At 36.3% G+C, this 19,188-nt stretch overlaps 1 protein-coding gene across 1 annotated transcript in view; it reads right to left on the bottom strand.

Moving 5' to 3' along the window:
* Positions 1–4,888: 4,888 nt before the first annotated feature.
* Positions 4,889–19,188, bottom strand: part of LOC122519435 (transcription factor Sox-19b) — a 32,900-nt gene continuing 18,600 nt past the window's right edge. Inside the window, exons 4-5 of the mRNA XM_043638851.1 lie at positions 15,998–16,131; positions 4,889–6,902 (exon numbers count right to left, since the gene is read on the bottom strand). Coding sequence (XP_043494786.1) covers positions 6,297–6,902; positions 15,998–16,131 — 740 coding nt within the window. The 3' untranslated portion in view covers positions 4,889–6,296. The remainder of the gene's footprint in view (positions 6,903–15,997; positions 16,132–19,188) is intronic.

Below are 19,188 nucleotides of genomic sequence, written 5' to 3'. Positions count from 1 at the left end.
GAAAGAAAGAAAGAAAGAACGAAATAACGAAAGAAAGAAATAAAGAAATAAAGAAAGAAATAAAAAAGGAAGAAGTGATCGAACAAGCAAACAAGCATCCAAGCATCCAAGCAAACATGCTAGCGAGCAAGCAAGCAAGCATGCAAGCATGCAAGTTACCGAGTCAATGTTGTTTCGAGAGACGAGGGCTATAAAACGGGACGACGAATCGTGCCACGTTGGGAAAACAATGATCGACGATTAATTATCCACGCTACTCGTTCTCCCTCTTGTCGCACGTATATACATGTACATACATACATACATACATATGTATACCTACTAACGTAATACGCGTGTACCTTCGAGAGATGAGATCTCGCTTCGTACACCACTCGATCAGCTACCAACGCCAATCGAGAAATACATTCACAAGTGAACGCACGTGCGAGCATTATTAATTATTCCAATCGCATTTCTCGATTTATCCCTGTTATCCCTGATCGAGTTTAGTCTTAGAAAGCGTTAACCACGTTCCAACGTAACTTACACAGTTAAGTATTTACTTGGCAAATAATTAGCTTTCCTCGAATGAATTAAGTAAGAATTATTGACTGTTTTATTTTTTATATTTTTTTTAATATGATAATTAATTTAGATTATTTTTTAATTATATTATTTCTTATTTATGTATTACGTCAAAGAATTATGAAACTGTCACACTGTATAACAATAAGAAAACCAATTGAAAACTTGAGGATAATAGCAGGACGATTCATCGAAATTGTTGACCGGAAGAAACAACTAGTAATTAATAAATGATTATTCGAAAGGTATAAACTCGAATATTCCAAAACAGATATCATGTAAATGAAGCTACCACACGCGCTAGTATTATTAATTAAATATATTATTAATTTTATAATATATACATATAAATCAAGTTAAAAAATAATATAAAATCTGTGCGAGAATAAGATTAGTAGAGATAGTAAGAATGAAAATTAGGTGGACCGTATATCCATTTCTCTAATCCTGTTCTAGAATATTTTAGATGGTAGTAGGAACCGCGTGCATTCCAAAGTCAGCGGGTACTAATGAAGTCGTGGGACGTTTATCGCGCTACATTGACCATGAGAATGAGACGGACGGATACCTAACTATAATATAGATAGGAAGAGATAGAGATAGAGATAGAGATAGAGATAGATAGATAGATAGATAGATAGAGAGAGAGAGAGAGAGAGAGACAATGGTCGAGGAAAGATGATTTAGATTCCAGCTAAACGATCTGTCTAAGCTCTCGGATATGACGGCTGAGTTCGACTCGAGTTCATCGTTGCTCACTCGGTATAATGGATTTAATGAGAAGCTAGCTGAGGGCCTGAAGAGTCGTCCATGGGAGGGAGAAGAGGATGGGAAGTAGAGGAAGAGGAACGTGGCATCAGTAGGAACGGCCTTCCGACTTTAGGATTTCTCCGAGGCACCAGTTGGGGTTGTTCCGAAGCCTCCGGCACCCTCTTCTCGTCCCTTTTCCTCCCAACGTGCATACTTCTCTCTCTCTCTCTCTCTGAAATTCTCGCACACACTTGCTCTATGCTCGACAGCATAATGGCCCTTCAGAGATCAGAAACAATGGCATGCCTCTCGAGAGGATAATGACGGTGAAAATTGTCAGTTTGTCGTGCCGAGAGGCGTGCATAAGTCGGTAATCACCGTTCTCGCGAACCCGTAAGAGAAAGAAAGAGAGAGAGTGAGAGGAGGGGGGGAAGAGGTAGAGGGAGAAATAGGTGCCTTATTATCGTAAGACTCGAAGACGCTACCGTGTGCCTTCTTTTATCGGTACGAAAAGAGACAGACGGACAGGCCTTCCTCTTTTATTTTTTGTTATTATTTTCTTTTCTTTTATTCTCTTCATCATCTAACTGCTCGTTAGGTCTTTTCCGTAACGAAAGTCCAGCGTCACTGAAGTCTCTTCTCTCTCTCTCTCTATCTATCTATCTCTATCTCTCTCTTTTTCTAGGTTTTTTTGTTTCTTTTGTTCGTTAATCTTCACCCGTCCAAATCTTTCTCTTTTTAATGGTCGCACGAGAGAGTTATATTCGTGCCACGTGAATAATATTAAATTAGTTGCTCGTAAACCGCCAACGCTCGAGATCAAACTCGATTCTTAAGATACAAAATGACGAATAGGAATAAGAATAAGAATAAAATGGAATAAAGAAAAATAAGTATAACCAATGCGAAATCATCGCGAACACAGGTATTTTCTTTCTTGAATACGAAAGGTGCGAAGAATCGAACCTTCCGAATATCCAAATGTCTCTTTAGCAGCTGTCTTATTATTCCCTGTCAAAGTTCTTAAGCTTTTTCTTTTCCACAATACACGTTTGTATACCTCGGAAAATGTCTTCCTTTCTTTCTTTCCTTTCTTTCTTTTTCGCATGCACTATATGTATATATATATATATATATATAAAGGTATATCTCCAGACAAAATGCGTTTCAGATTTCGATGGGTATTGTGCGTCAAAGCAAAGAAAGTTCCAGTTATTTTGACGGATAGCATACATCCCCTATTCGATTGTCTTCGAAAATCAACAGAAGAATAGCTGTCTAGAAACGTAGAAAAGAAATGAAAAGAAATGGAAAGAGATTCTTTTCTATAGCCAACACTAACCTTACATTTCCGGATTTATTTCGTTACGTTGCATGAATTTTAAAAAAGACAAATGTTACAAAGAAAATTGTTAACACGAAGATTCTTTTAAACTGTTATAATATAAATAATGATATTGTTCGTTTTTAATAACACACAACACACACACACACAGTCAAATATTTAAATAAAACAATTATTATTCCCACTTACTTGTTCGTTCTGCCGAATATGCGTTCGTTCGATGATAAATCGATTGATAAGATGAAATAAATTAGGACAATTACGAGGACGATAACGAGTTACACTTTATCTATTATTTTGCAGGATTAAATTTAACGTTTATTTTTACTTTCTTACTTACAGTATAATATTTATAGATTACTTTTGCCGCTCGTAATGTAATACTCCAATAATCAGTAAAGTTTATGATTTATCGTAACGATACAAATATAAAGGTTATACATCGTACAGCGGGAAGGGTACTTAACCCTCTGATCATCAAAGTAATTTTTCATTCTGATCGTAACCAACTATAGACGTTCCAAAACGTTGCGGGAACAAAAGCGTACCACAAATAGTCGCATACCGTAAATGTCTACTAAAGCTACCTGTTTATTTATTACTGATTATAAACTAAAGTAATAATATTAAAATTTGTTGTATTACATGATTATACTTTAAAAAATACGATGACAATTCCTTCACATTTGATATTACTCACATTTCTTATCGTTTGCTTTATTTTCTATTAAATTTTCACAATCGTTGGTTTTATTACGCTGATTTACTGAAACAAGTGATAGGGATGGGGACACGTGGACAAACTAACACTAATACTATTATATTAACACATTTGCGGACAGTGAGCTGTAAAAATAAACAGGCTAATGAATCGATTAAGTGCATAATAATTAATAAAAATTGTCCTTGACTATATCCTTTTATATAGTTTTTATCACAACAATAATATACAATAATCCAAATAAATTCAAATTAATGAAATTTATTTCATTACATATATAACATTAAATAAATATAATTAATTTAAAAACTCGAGTGATCCATTAGCATTCACGTCCGCGAATGTGTTAATCAACGCTTAACATTTTAATTTAATTGGCTGTATCCCCACTATCATTAACACATCATTAACATTCCTAAAAACTTTGACGCTCAGAGAGTTAAAGGGTGATTTCGCCTAACTTTCGACAATTTTTTTTTAATCCACGTATATTATTCTCTCCTATCTCCTATCTCCCTCAAAATTTAAACGCTTTCGATGAGACAAGATGGACGAAGATACACGTGGTATCAAAATAATGCATTTAGTTCTAAAACGATCATTTTTTTTTTATTTTTATAGGATTCGTGAAAAAAGTTGAACCTTTGGACTGACTGGACCCGGGACTCAAACCCAGGATTCTTTTACTTTTCGGGAGATTGCCTTTTCCATTAAACTATCCAGGGCCCTTTTTGGTCAACTTTATCACGAATACCTAATTATATTTGGCATGGAGTCGTAGATCTCACATTTTATTAATCGGATACTTTATTCAATCTAAAAAACTGACGTTCATAGTTGTGATTATATCACGATTACAATTTTGTCTCACGTCAATATAATTTAATTGTAGAGAATAACAAAATAGAATGCAATAATATAAAATATATCGGTCTAGTAATTATTAATGTCGTTTTTCAATACATTTTTAAACAACTTTTTTATTTAAATAAAACATAATAATTTTAGATAAATAAAATTTTAATAAATTTCATCAATCAAACAATCAACGATATTTAGTCACCGCTGTTTTCAACTACTTGTGCCCAATTCTCAGATAGCATCTTTATCCCTCTATTATAAAATTTTTGTGATTTTGATTCAAAAAATTCAATCAAGGCGTTTTTGAGGCATTCTTGTTGCATTATTTGAGGATTTCGAAGACGTTTATAGGTGGTAAAAGAAAGAACTATCGATGACCAATAGGGAATCTGTGATTTAATAAGAAACGCCCTGTAGGAAAGAGTCCTTCCCCTCCCACTATATATGGGGTATAAAAGACGGACACCAGACCAGAGGCCTTGAGTCAGAATAAGCTTAATAGACATGAAGTCTCAAGTCGTAACGTATAGTGTTACAATATTAGAAAGATTTGGATTCCCATTTCAAAAGTAACGCAAGAAAATAGAACAAAAATACAAAAAAACTCCCTGCGTTATACTTAAAGTAAGAAAAACTCTTATATCTGTGTTTTGTTAAAATATATGATCCATATTTTGTACTACTTCGTCTCAACTGTTATTCACCCCGACCTTTAATCGAACAATCTGGACTCATAGCACTACAGATATCCTCATTTGCTTTTCTTCCCAACTGGAACTCGTAAAGCATGCAATGCCGAATATGCTCTTTATCTGCCAAACATGATTTTAAACGAACACAAAGAAACGACATTAATTATTATTAGACCTAATAATATAAAATAAAATAGTGTATTTATAAAGAAAAGAATAAATTAAAACTATAAAACAAGTGTGCGTTTAAACCAATTTTTGCACAACTTGTTATCATTGAACCTATTAAATAAGTATAATTTTAATTGAAATGTAACACAATTTTACGATAATTTGATGCAAGGAACAAAAAAGAAGAAAATTAAATGATAGTTTAAAAGAAAAAGGCGATAAAGACCCGATCGAAGGGAAGAAGAGTGAAAATTTCCGAGCGTCTTTTTACTGACGTGAGAAAGTTTACTCTTTCTTGCTAAACTATTTACAAGAGGGAGTTTATTTACAAATCCTTCATAATATATCATTAAATATAATCGGATCTTCGCGGTTCGCGTACCCTTACATATATACTTGTCAAAATTGTCACCTCCCTTAATGACTTCTTGAACCATCCGACTTTTTCTTTCTTTTCTTTTTTTCTTTTTTTTTCATTTATTTATGTATATCTATTTTTTACGAATCTTCGCCTTTCGAAGAATATGAATATTCAAAGATATTCAAATATTCACGTTCTCTCTCTCTCTCTCTCTCTCTCTCTTTCTTTTTCTATGTCTCTCTCTCTCTCTCTTTCTTTTCTAAATAAATACATAAACGACAGCGATTCGTTGGTTCGTTATTTGTTATTATTTTTACTTTTTTCGGCACTTTCTAACCACGAATCCGTAAATGAAAAAAAATAAAATATATAAATTTCATATGAACAAATTGTTAAATATATAACATTACTTAATATATAATATTTAATAAACAATAGTTTAATTTTTTTCATATTATGAGTTACGACAACTAAGGTAAACCTTATGTTGTCGTATTGTCAGACATTTAGACAGAATTACATGTATAATAAAATAATATACCATTTACAATAATTAATTTCCAATAGTACATAATTAGGATATTCATCCCATTATGATTGTCAGACATTAGAAACAAAAAAAAAAATAAATAATAAATAAAAAACAGAATAATAACGAAAAATTTCAGATACGTGGTGAAAATCTTATACGCGATTCACGGTTACTTATGTTAGTTGGATTTTGTTGTAAATTTTCATAGTGAATCACGTTACCCTGATTCGAGCTATAACTCGTTGTATTCAGGTAGATTGCTCTTCAAAAATGGATCAGAGCTATGCTCTATCGGGTCAGAAGATGACAGTGAGTGGACGCCGGAATGAGTCGTTTCCTGGTGCTGGTGTCGTTTGATAGGTACCGTATTGACCCATCTGCGGTCCTAGAAGACCACTCGCTTGGACTGGACCCGGATAATAAGTCGATAAACTGGCACCAGGACTCGCTGCTGATGACGTGGACGTTGAGCTGCCACTGGACGATCCTTGTTCCGTTCTTTCGTGTTGTTTATTAATATCTGGAGAATCCGCAGCTGGTGACCTTGTCGAACCGCCCCCACCACCCCCACCCCCACCCCCACCACTACCACCACCACCACTACCACCACCACCACCACCACCAGTTACGCTACTAGGACTGGATTCTTCGTAAAGTTTGTTCGGTTCGTAACTTGGTCTAGTGTAATCGGATATCGATGGTTTTGGGTCTATGTAAATCTTCGATTGCTCGAAATATGCCTTCGCCGAATCCAGGTAGCTACGGTCGAGGTATTTTGGACTTGAATCGAGATACTTCGGATCGGAGTACATGCTCATCGCCAATGTGCTTGGTGGCATGTAAGCGGCACGATATTTGTCAGCTTCCATTGAATATTTCATCGCGTCCATAGAACTGACAACCTGTAACCAGACAATTATTGTTCTATAATTATTTTGTAAAGAATTATTTTTCATTACATAAAAAATAACAAAAATACAGATACATCCGTACAGCTCTCACTTTCAACCTATAATTAAAATTATAATATAAATATAATTTTATATAAATATATAAATATAATAATTTTATATATAAATATAATATATTTTTATTTTATATAAATATATAAATATAATTTTTTCCTGCAATAATAATAATAAATGTAAAATTAAAAGGGAATTTGAAACATAAAGACAGATAAAAATAAGTAAGAAGAAAGATTATCAAAGAATTGGCTTATCCGTGCGCGAGGACAAACTCACTAATGGCTATAAATTTTCTAACGATAGTCGTCGGCGTAGCATCTTTGCGACAAAGATGGTATTCTTTCTCTTTCTTTCTTTCTTTCTTTCCTATCCGTCTATCCATCTATCTGTCCCTTTCTCTCATTGAATCGTTCCAACGACCGACTGCCAAATAAAGGAGACGAAAAAAAGAGGAAACGAATGTGCGTATTCCCGATTCTATAATTCGTGGACGAAGGATCGCGAAGGATTCCCTTTGTCGGATCGTTAAGCGGCTTTGTCCGGATGATTTACATGCAGTCTTAGTCTCGGTTTGCGTTCCTCTCGCACACAAACTCTCTCTCCCGCCCCCCCCGTCCCTGCCACCACTTCCTTTTTCGCTCTTTTCTACGACCAATGGATTACACCTCGGTTCCAAAGAAAACCCGAAAGAGACTCCTTTCGCTACCAACTCTTTCTAATGTTTTTAAATATTTCTTCTAAAAAGAAATTCTCTACAAACAACTTCTTCAATATCTATCATCGTATTCTTAATCTTACGGATAAGATTGAATAACAAATTTCTTATCTATCTTGTTACCCCTTTTATCATTTGTCTCGAGCGTTTTCATTTCTCCGTTTATACGAGGATAGCGTTTATGAAGAATGAGTTTCGTGAATGAAAAACAGAGAGAGAGAGAGAGAGAGAGAGACGAGTACGGTAGGGACGTCATTGTGTATTTTTTTAAAGACGACACACCGTGGCCGACGAAGAGCGATGGCGACGAATGCAAGATAATTAAGTCTTCCTTAGTTGCCGCTAAGGAAGAAGAAGAAGAAGAAGAAAGGGAAAAAGAGATAGAAATAAAAAAGAAAATAAAGGAAAGAAGAGAAAAGAACAAATAAAGAAACGTCCTCCTCCATCTTATCCTCGAGTTTAGACGCTGAGGAAGAAGAAGAAGAAGAGGACGACCAAGAAGAGGACGACGAAGAAGAGGATGAAGAAGAAGAAGAAGAAGAAAGGGAAGAGGATGCCAAGAAGAAACGATGATAGCAGTCGCCTTGGAATTCTTCGAATGTGCTCGACGCGCTTCGCCAATAATAGCCGCTTGTATCGCGGCATAGCGTCGTTCCAGACGCGTCGGCCATTCAGCCGTTGAATGCAGAAATAACTAGCTATCTGTTTGTCTCCCGTAGCCAGCTGCGGAAATTCATACACAGACCACGGTCTCCGGTTTCTGTTTGCGAAGCCACCCTGGGGCCTCTTTGTTAACGCGCGAATGAAGCGTACCTACACTCTCCACCTCATCCTCCTCCTACTCCACCACCTCCACCACCACCACCACCTCCACCATCACTTCCTACTCGACCTCTCCTCTTTCCTAGATATCCACCAATATTTCTCTCTAACAATCTGTCTATCCAACTTCTATCCAAATTGCGTTAACAACATTTTTACCAAGCCTATGAATTTCTCTATTTTTATTTGATTTTATTTTATTTCCCTTCAGACGATCAAACGAAAAAAAGTTTCTTCCCGGTAATAACATATTCCCGTCGCATTGGATTAAACGAGCTATTCCACGACGTGTCTATCTTTCGTCTAAACTTTTTTTTTTTTAATACTATCTCTCTCACCGCCAATTAGTATCAAGGCAAGATTCTCTCCGCTTATCCTCGAGTCCGATACAAGAAACTTGTCTATACTAGTCGTTTGTCGTCTCTTTCATTCTGTAATATAAAAATTTAATTTATGTTTTATTATTAATGCGATTTATTAGATTAACGTTTCTATGCTTGCATATACTTTCGATTTAAACCGTTGAACAATTTTGAAAGATTATTATTAATGGAACTGAAAGAAAAAAAAAAATGATCTCTTTCGTTTATCTCGCTTTTAGATAAAATATTGGACTTGTCAATAATAGACTCTTTGACAAAAAACCTTTTTTACGATATGAAAACGAATCGTTAGTCGTAAAAATGCTATAGCAATATTTTCCTTCACGAAATAGGGGAGAAGAGAAGCTAGTGGGTGGTCTTCTTCTTTTCGTGGGTATCGCGATAATAGGTGTTTGTGCGAATGTCGTGCACCCTTATAGAGGGATCACGACAAATCGACTTGCCGATGTCACTTCCGCTGAATCGTTTCCATTCACTAATTGTCCTTACTTTTGTATCCCGTCGAACTACGAAGAATCGAAAGATACCGTCCTTTCTAGTCCCTCCTATTGTCCACACATGTCTATCAATTTCTACGTTTTTTTTTGTTTTATATATGTTAAAACATAGTAATAAACATTTAGAAATACGATAGATCTAAGATATGTAAATTGTGTGGAGAAATTTATGAGTGAACAGAAAGCAGTTTTCCTTGTCTCATATATGAGGTGTATATAAATATAAGAAAATTTATATAATAAATTCTTTAAATATATATAAATATTCTTATATATATATACATATATATATATATATATATATATATATATATATATAAGTAGATAAATAGATAGAGCGATCTTCAATGAATTATTGGTTTCTCGTTGTTGCACGATCGTAGAAGCGTTGTTACGCAGTAAACATGCATCGGTACTAACACCTCAATTGTAGAATTCGTGAAGAGATTGGAGGTGGGCCCTGGATACTTTAATGGATAAAGAGCAGTCATTTGGAAAGCAAAAAATTCGTGGCGCCAGTCCTTCAGGTTCAGTCAATTCAACGACCCAATGTTGTCACTAATCCTACAATATTAATTATATTATTTAATAAGAAATATAAATATAAGAAATTTTTAAGGTATAGATAATAGAGAAGTATTACTATTGTAAGTGCACATATAGAGATATTTCTCTATAACCTGTCAAACATGCGGCTCTACAATAAAATAGCTTGTGGCTTGTCGAGACTACTTAAAAATTTCTTGGATATATAATGGAATATACTTAAAAATACATTTTCTTTTCTTTTATGAAGCTTAGTTTAATGCAATCAGTAATTTAGTTTAAAAACAAAAATAAAAATAAAAATATAATGTAGTTACAAAAATAAAAATAATGTTGTTACAAAAATAAAAGTAATATCGTTATAAGAATAAAAATAATAATGTTATAAAAATTAAAATAAAAAAAATACGACGCGTGGACGTCGTTAAGAAGAACCTTCAACTAGTTCTATAAATTTTAAGTAATCTTTCATTCATCTCTGACAATGAGTATAACCTTAATATTAAGTTGGCAACTAAGTGATTGCAGATTTTAAATAAGAAGGAAAATTCAAAATTCTTGTTCTTCTTCTTCTTCATTCTTCTTCATTCTTTAGTTTAGGCAAGTTGCCTGTTTCGTAACGACGTTTTTCTGCCTATTGCACTGATAAATTATCGCACCATCGTTTCCGTGGGCGCCCCGTACTTCTGCGGCCAATCGGTGATTTCTTCTTCTTCTTCATTCTTTAGTTTAGGCAAGTTGCCTGTTTCGTAACGACGTTTTTCTGCCTATTGCACTGTTAAATTGTCGCACCATCTTTTTTGTGGGCGCCCCGTACTTCTGCGGCCAATCGGTGATTTATCCCGTGCAATTCTGACGATTCTTCTGTTGTCCATTCTGCTAATAGGCAGAGTGTCGGTTCTATGAGCCGCAAATTTTTTTTTTTTTACGTTGGGTAGGGAGCTAACCTGATCCAAAAAATTTTTGTTGAAAAATATAACTACTCAATCAGGTACTATTCGTTTTTGTCGATGACCTTTTGCCATGGTTCAGGCAGTGTCATAATTCCACGTTCATAAAATTTCTCATCTTTGCTATCAAAAAACTGAATTAACACGTTCACGCCGGGGCGAAAATCTGCGTTCTGCAGATTACAGATACAGATACAGGTGGGTCGCACGTGTCTGTTCTGTGGGGCGACATGACCCACAGGTGGGTCGCACGTGTCTGTTCTGTGAGGCGGGGTGGCCCATCTGTGGGTCACACTTTACTATTCCGTGGGGCGGCGTAGCTAGCAACGATACTGCCCCGCCACACGAAGCGTAACGCGGTAAGACGCTCCCGCCTCAGGCGGCAGAACGCAGATTTTCGCAACGGCGTGAATGTGTTAAATTTGATTTGTCTGTCGGCAAAATCCGCAATCACTTAGTTGCCAACCCAATATTTTATTAAAAGAAAATGTTTTCTCCAAAAGGGGGTAAAATCATCTTCACTTATTCCAGAAATAGATCTGTAGACTTATAAGAAAATGCCTTTGGCTATCCTAAATACTAAATATTAGATACTATACTAGACTATACTATATTGGATACTTATACCAAATACTAGATACTAGATACAGTCGAGTCATGTTAAGAGCCCGCTCGTTATGAGTTCGTCAACGAACATTTCGACGAAAGACCTCCCCCCTCCTTTTCTATCTTCCATACTATATTTATATGGTCTTTTGCAACAAAATTTGTCCATTAGCGTAGAGGTGAAAAAAAAATTCATTTTAAAAACAAGACACTGTATACTATAAGATGAATAGCAATTTTACTCGGAGGGATTCATAACGCGATACCAAAAAGAATCATGCATACACTAATACACGTAAAAAGTAGAAATTTAACTGACGACCGTCACCTACGAAGGAATAGCGGAGATAAGGGAATTCCTAGAATTATATTCTCCTACACCCCCGTATACGGGTTCATAACGAGATTCGACTGTACTTTAACCCTTTGCGGACCAAGCGCTCTTCACCATTTCGTTCCAGCTGATCCGCACAGATTTCATTAGTCGCTTATCCGCTTGGTAGCGTTTACTTTGGAAAATATTTTTGACCTTACTAACGTAACTTACTAATGATAAGACGTAAGATTGAGACATAGTCGGGTAAAACTTAATGCAGAACACAAAGCGGCAGAACGAAAAGCGATGTCGAGTCACACTCGACATAGGACAGCAAAGGGTTAAACCTTACATCTTACTTTAAATTTACTATTTACTTCTAAACCTTGCTTTATACTTTAAACCATGCTTTATACTTTAAACCTTGCTCCATAATTTTAACACGTTCACGCCGGGGCGAAAATCTGCGTTTTTCCGCCTGAGGCGGGAGTGTCTTACCGCGTTACGCTTTGTGGGGCGGTGCATTATCGTTGCTAGTAATACGCCGCCCCATGGAAGAATAGTCAAGTGTGGCCCACCGGTGGGTCACGCCGCCCCACAGAACAGACAAGTGTGACTCACCGGTGGGTCACCCCGGCGTGAACGTGTTAAATTCTGCTTTTAAATCAGTCGATAATTTCAATCGACGCAATTTAGACATTGCACACAACAACACACATACAACATAGCACACTCTTAGGCTACAAAAGAATTATATTTAGTTTCTATTTTCTCTTTTCTTCGTTGATGATTTCTGTTTTTGCGTTTTAAATTGTTATTGCTTCGTGCTCTTACGATGCGCTGCCCGTTGACTTTGTTGATTCGTAATGTGCGTGATCTCTCGTTACTCTGCGGCGTCGTCCGGAGTCGGTTGGGCATAGCCGCAACCGAGCTTTTTTACTAAGTAGGAGGGGGTTGTGCATAGACACAACCATGCACTTGGCCAAGTAGAAGGGGTTTTGCATAGACTCAACCGCGCTCATTATTAAGTTCGATGGGGTCGTGCTAGCACACGACCGCACTGTTACTTCGCTTTGAAGGAGTTGTGCAAAAGGCACAACTACGCTTGTCACCGACAGTCACGGTGCCTATTACAGTGTTTACCAGTCGACCTGCCGAGGATAAATTTGTGAAGGAAAAGGCTACCCCACGTGGAAGGTGTTGGCAGCGAGATTAACGTGTTTTGAAGACCGGATAATGCATCTAAGTAGGCTACGATAAGTTACATATTTGTAGTGGAGACGAAGGTAAGAGAGTTCTCTAGTCAAAGAAGAAATAAGAGACTACTATTTACTGTATTATAGGATTAAATAAAGTCATAGCTTGCCCCGGCTTTTCTCTCAACTTCGTGAGAGTTTTTATGCCGAAGCAAGTGTTTCATACCGCGTAAAATTGTGTTAATTGATTTATCTATCCTTCCCTATCTCACTCATTCATGCGTCGAAATAACCGAACTCACGACATTAATATCGAAACGCTTACAATCTTATATTCTACAAACAAATATATTATAATATATTATAATATATTATAAATATTTATGGGATTGGAATAAATATAGAAGCAAAAGACGTTAAAATATGAATATTCAAGAGTAATCGAGTATAAGTAAAATTGTTGTTCAGCTAGGTAAAGGCATAAGAAATAATTTCCTTAATTATTGTAGGATAAATATAGAAGTAAGAAACATTGAAATATGAATACTCAAGAATAATCGAAAATAAGTAATAATTATTATAGAATAAATATAGAAGCAAGAAACGTTGAAATACGAATATTCAAGAACAATCGAGTATAAGTAAACTTGTTTTTCAATTAGGCAGAAGTATAAGAAATGTCTTCCTTTATTATGGTAGGATAAATATAGAAGCGAGAAACGTCGAAATGTGAATGTTCGAGAACGATCTAGTATAAGTAAAAAGTTGTTTTTCGGTTAGGGAATGAGAGAGTATGCGTGTATGGATGTGCTTAGCGTGGATGCAGGAAAGACAAAAGGAGGAAAGGATATAAGGCGAGAGAATATAAAAGAGGAGCGTTTCGGTTCGAAGACAGTTCAGTGTAAGTTCAGCTACGATATAATCAAGAGTTAGTGTTATATTAATAAATTACTTCTGATCGCACTCCTCACTATTTTTTTATTTAAACATCCTACATATTCTTCTTCTTCTTCTTCATTCTTTAGTTTAGGCAAGTTGCCTGTTTCGTAACGACGTTTTTCTGCCTATTGCACTGTTAAATTGTAGCACCATCTGTTGCGTATCCCACGCAACGAGTGAGTAGGGCGAAGCACCTAGGCGCGTACGGCCCTGCCAAAGCGTTAGACGCGTGCGATAAAGCAATATCGTTGTTTTTAGTGGTAACCACGGTAGCGCTAAGATGCCTGCAAGGGCTCTTTCTTTATTCTAGCTCGCGTTCTCCCACTACATTTATCACGCCAATCATATGTATCGACAGCCGCGTTATGCTCGGACTTTTCGGTGATTGGTGCAGCATTGCATCGCCTTTTGGTATAAAAGCCAGCGCGTTTTTGCGCCGGTTGTCACTCTGGATTCATCGCTCGAGATTCATCTAGCTGGGACTTGCGAGAACTACTTCAAGGAGAATTCTTTGTATTGCGTAATACCATATCATCTAAGTTCGGCCAGCGACAAGGGACAAAGGCGGTCCTGCACTTGGCCAGAATTATCCGGATTTGTGGATTCTTCTTCATCGTTTTCAACCAGGGTTTTTATGCCGAAAGGCTTTTCCCTGACGAGCCAAATAAAGCGTACTTTTTAGTACTGATTGGGCTCAAATAAAGTTGTTATTGTGTTCTTTATTTTCCTATCCTCCTTCCCATTAATAAGGAATCTCGATATCACTCGTAAGGGCATTTTTCGATTCACTACTATCCACTGGAGTACCGATTAAGGCATCGGTCGCATCAACACCATCGATTTCGTGGGCGCCCCGTGCTTCTGCGGCCAACCGGTGACTTATCCCGTGCAATTCTGACGATTCTTCCGTTGTCCATTCTGTTAATATGTTCGTTCCATTCTTTTTTTTTTTTTAATATCCATTCGTTAACGTTCTCCACTTTGCATGTTCTTCTTATATCTTCACTTCTCTCTCGATCCAGTAGTGTTTTTCCAACTATTCTGCGAAGAACTCTCATTTCGGTTGTCTCTAGTAACTGTTTCGTTTTCGCCGTGTCTGGTCGAGTTTCTGCGGTATGTGACATAATAGGTCTTACCATTGCCTTGTAAATTCTTGCTTTGGTCTCTATGTCAATGTTTTTGTTTCGCCATATTGTGTCATTCAAACAACCCGCTATTCTGGATGCCTTCATTATCTGTTCTCTTACCTCTGCTTCAACATCACCATACCCTGAGATTTCTATTCTTAGGTACTTAAATCTCATTTCCTGCTGAATAACCTTCCCTTCAATTTCCAGTTTGCACCTTAACGGTGTCTTTGACGTTGTCATGCATTTAGTTTTCTGGGCCGATATCTTCATATTGAATGATTTGGCTATGCAGTTAAATCGGTGTAATAGACGTTGTAGATCATCCTCATTTTCGGCCACTAATACAGCGTCATCAGCGTAGCATATGATGGTTATTTCTTCGTTGCCCATTTTATATCCTTTTAGTAGTCTTACATTTCTTATTATTTCGTCCATAATGATGTTAAAAAGCAGGGGACTTAGGGAATCCCCTTGTCGGATACCACGACCTGCATCAATCGGTTCAGTCAAGGCGCCATTTATCTTTGCTTGGATCTTATTGTTTCTATAGATGTCCTCTATGGTCTTGATAAGATTATTCGGAATTTGCTAACTAAATTTTGTAGTTGGTCGTAGAAGGCTTCTCTTTCTTCTTTTGTTTTATTATCTTCGGGTGCATAAATTGACACTCTATTCTTAACTATACCAATTTTAAGATTCTTGAAACAAATTAACTACTAAAAATTAAAAACTAAGCTGACTGGTACAGAAATCGAAACACGAATTGTTTCGATATTTGGATTATTGTTCTTTTATTCATTAAGCTACCCAGTGCCCATCGTTCAATTCCTTCATTTAACCTATTATTGTTGCGTCCATATGTATGTACGCTTTGCCGTGATGCTGCAATTTAAAATTTAAATATAAGATTGGTCAGGTAAATAACATACTTGACCAGGAGGACCGAGGCCAGATATTGCGTTTTGTTGAGCAGCCGCTGCAGCCGCTGCAGCCATACTCAGCGGACCGTATGCTGGACTGTAGTACGGTGCCATTCCAGCTTGTCCCATATTACCTGCCATACCTGTAACAAAAGAGTTTTATTTTTATAATAGAATATATATATTATCATTCCGTTCCTTTTTATTTAAAGAAAGTTATAAGAAATTGATGAGATTGATCGTTCAAATGATCTTTCATTCGCATATTTCTCTAAAATATTTGCAAATTATTCAAATAAAGAACAATATATTTTTCTAATCTTTCATAGTCACTATAATCATGATGAATCGAAGGAAAAATAAATAATATGATCTAAGAAAAACACGTTGAAAGGAAACTTATTTCTTTTCAAATACAAAAACTCTAAGTGTCGAGTAAATTTCATCGATCTTGATCGATTCGGCTTATCTTTTTCGAGTCTCGTTTACCCCAGGGGATTAGAACGAACAGATGTTCGATGAATCGAGGATGTAATACGCATCGACGATCCCCTTTTACTTTGCACAGATTTGTTTGACATTCTCTTGGTATTCTACTATTGTTTTCATTCTTTACACCTTCTATCCTTCTCGGTCAGTACCTTTTTTATTACACGATTACGTAATTTTCAAAACATTGGATACTTTGTAATCCATCCGTTTGTTAAATATCTTATTTAACAAGTTAGAAATTAATACAAAAGTTTAAAAACATCATTTTCGTAAAATATAATTTACGTATCTCGACAAATTTTGCTTAGAAAGAATATGATAGAAATAACAAAAAGTAATAAAATATCGATACTCATTTTCAGCACGTTAAACACAAATAGTTTTTGATTCGAGTAGCTCAGTTTTAAGTAAAAAAAGATGAAAAAGATATGAAGTTGTCCAAAGGGCTTTAGACTTCTCAAAGTTTAGAGCAGTCCGTCCGGAAGATTCGGATTCGAGTCCTGGTCCGGTCAATCCGACTGTTCAATTTTTCCACAAATCTATTAAATATATTTCGGATTCATTAAATTACAATATTGTTGATTGAGGAATAATGAAATGAATGAAATAAATGGGAGAATAATTAATTAGAAAGAACAAGTTGGTATAAGAGGAGAACCGGTGGGGATAATATAAATCTGTCAAGGAGGGAATTATAATTTACGCGACAAAGCACCACTCATCATGCTTTCCTTAATGATATCAAGAAGGGCCGAAGTTGGTGTTGGTGGTGGTGATGGTGATGGTGATGGTGATGGTAATGTTGATGGCGGTACAAGTGAGTAAGTCGAAGAAGGGTCCCGTAAAAGAGAAAGAGAAAGAAGTAAGCGTAGAAAGGGTAAGGGGAATAAATCGTCGAATAATTCCCTTCGGCGCGTAAGGGCCCTATTTGTGCGCGACTCGTTCCGGAGTCGTGCCACGATTCATTGGTGGTAGCCACGCGAACGCATAAACATGTCCCAACGAATGCGTTATTTATCGAATTGTCTCAAGTTCCGTGCGAGTGTCCGGTGTACGAAGTTGTACAGAAACCAGGGAACGTAAGAACTTCCTACTTTCACGTCGAACTTAACTTTCTTCAAAGATTTACGAGTTTCTCTTCTTTTTTAATGAAACATTCAAGTATAAGAAATGTTATTAAATCAATTAGTTGTAAAAATTATTATCAAACGCAAACTTACGATATTTCGCGCAATATAAAATTGTTTTCTAATTTTATACGTTATTGATAAATAATATAATATTGCCAATTAATTAAAATAATGAAATAAATTCGAAAGGACCACCACTGTCGCTCGATATTAAATAGAAAAGAAAAAACAAACATTTTAAATAATACAATTTTTAAGAGCATTATCATTGGAACGAGGAACATATTTCATTTACATTTATTGTACTATTATCATTAGGTTGCTTTTTATAGTGAACTCTGTAAAGTACGTTACGAGCAGACCTTCTTGTCCCTTTGAAGTAAATTTTAGTATTTAGATGCTTATGCATATAGAAAGTTAAGTAATATCGTCTTCCGTATCGGCTTGCTCGATACAGGGAACAGCAAATATGGCTTAAGACGCGATAAAATGCTAAACTACGGCAATTATCGTTGATTCGAAGCTACGCTTTGCTTTCGTTAGAATGGGAAATAAGTAGTACGTGAAGTAGAAAGTCTATGCGCGTGTGCGTGCTTATGCGTGTGCGTTTCTTTGGTAAGGTGAGAGAGGGTTAAGTCCCCGGGAGCAGAAAGAACATCTCAGAAATTTCAACTTAAGCCGATAATTTATCCCAACCACCCACGCTCATCTCTTCACACGCGTGGCACCGTTTGCACCGCGTATTCCCTCCTACTTCAAATGAAGAAGAAAGAGAGAAGATGAGAAAGAGAAGAGGGAGAAGGGAAGGTGGGAAAGAAGACGAGAGTGAGTTTCTCGCGAAACGGAAAGAGAAAGAAAGAATGAGAGAGAAAGAGAGGATGAAAATAAGTGGAAGGAAAGAGAGAAACGAAGGTGGAAGGCTACGACCAATAAATCGTGGATTACCGATCACCCTTTTGCCTGTGGAAGTTCGCGTGGGCGGTTTGGGGATAAATTCCAGCCTTAAAAGTTCCCCCCTATCGCCCATTGCCGGAATTAATAATTTTCTTCGGCTGTTCCGCGAATAATATGCAGCCGTACAACGTGCCGCAGGAAGGGTGAAATCGTGAATGAACGAAAACGATCGACTACGAGAGGATTATTCTCATATAACCTAACTCCTCCGTGTGGTTCCCTCTGGTTAACATTTCCTTTCTTTTATTTCAATTTTCTCCATAAAACTTTTATACTTTCTTTTCTTCTTTTTTTTTTTTTTTGGTAATAAAATCGAATTCGTTGGAAAATTAATTACTAACTATATTATCTTGGTTTTTTTATTTCTTTTCGATGCGACCGTTTTCATCTCACGTAATTTTTAATCATTGCTATTTGCGTTGGCAAATCTAAAGAAAAGGAAAAAAAAAAAAATGAGGAAAATCTTCCCATTCTTTTTTTTCTTTTTATTATTCAAAATGATTGCCATCAACGAGTTGCAAATATTGCCAGAGTTTAATTCCATTAAAATATGCTTCCCTTTTCATGCCTCGCATCTGTTTCGTAAAAGAACGAAGACAATGACGCAATCGTGTTTCGAAGTAA

This window comes from Polistes fuscatus, unplaced genomic scaffold, assembly GCF_010416935.1.
Source record: "Polistes fuscatus isolate 324 unplaced genomic scaffold, CU_Pfus_HIC Scaffold3, whole genome shotgun sequence".
Classification (NCBI taxonomy): Eukaryota; Metazoa; Arthropoda; class Insecta; order Hymenoptera; family Vespidae; genus Polistes; species Polistes fuscatus.
This window is presented reverse-complemented; position numbering and strand designations above follow the sequence as displayed.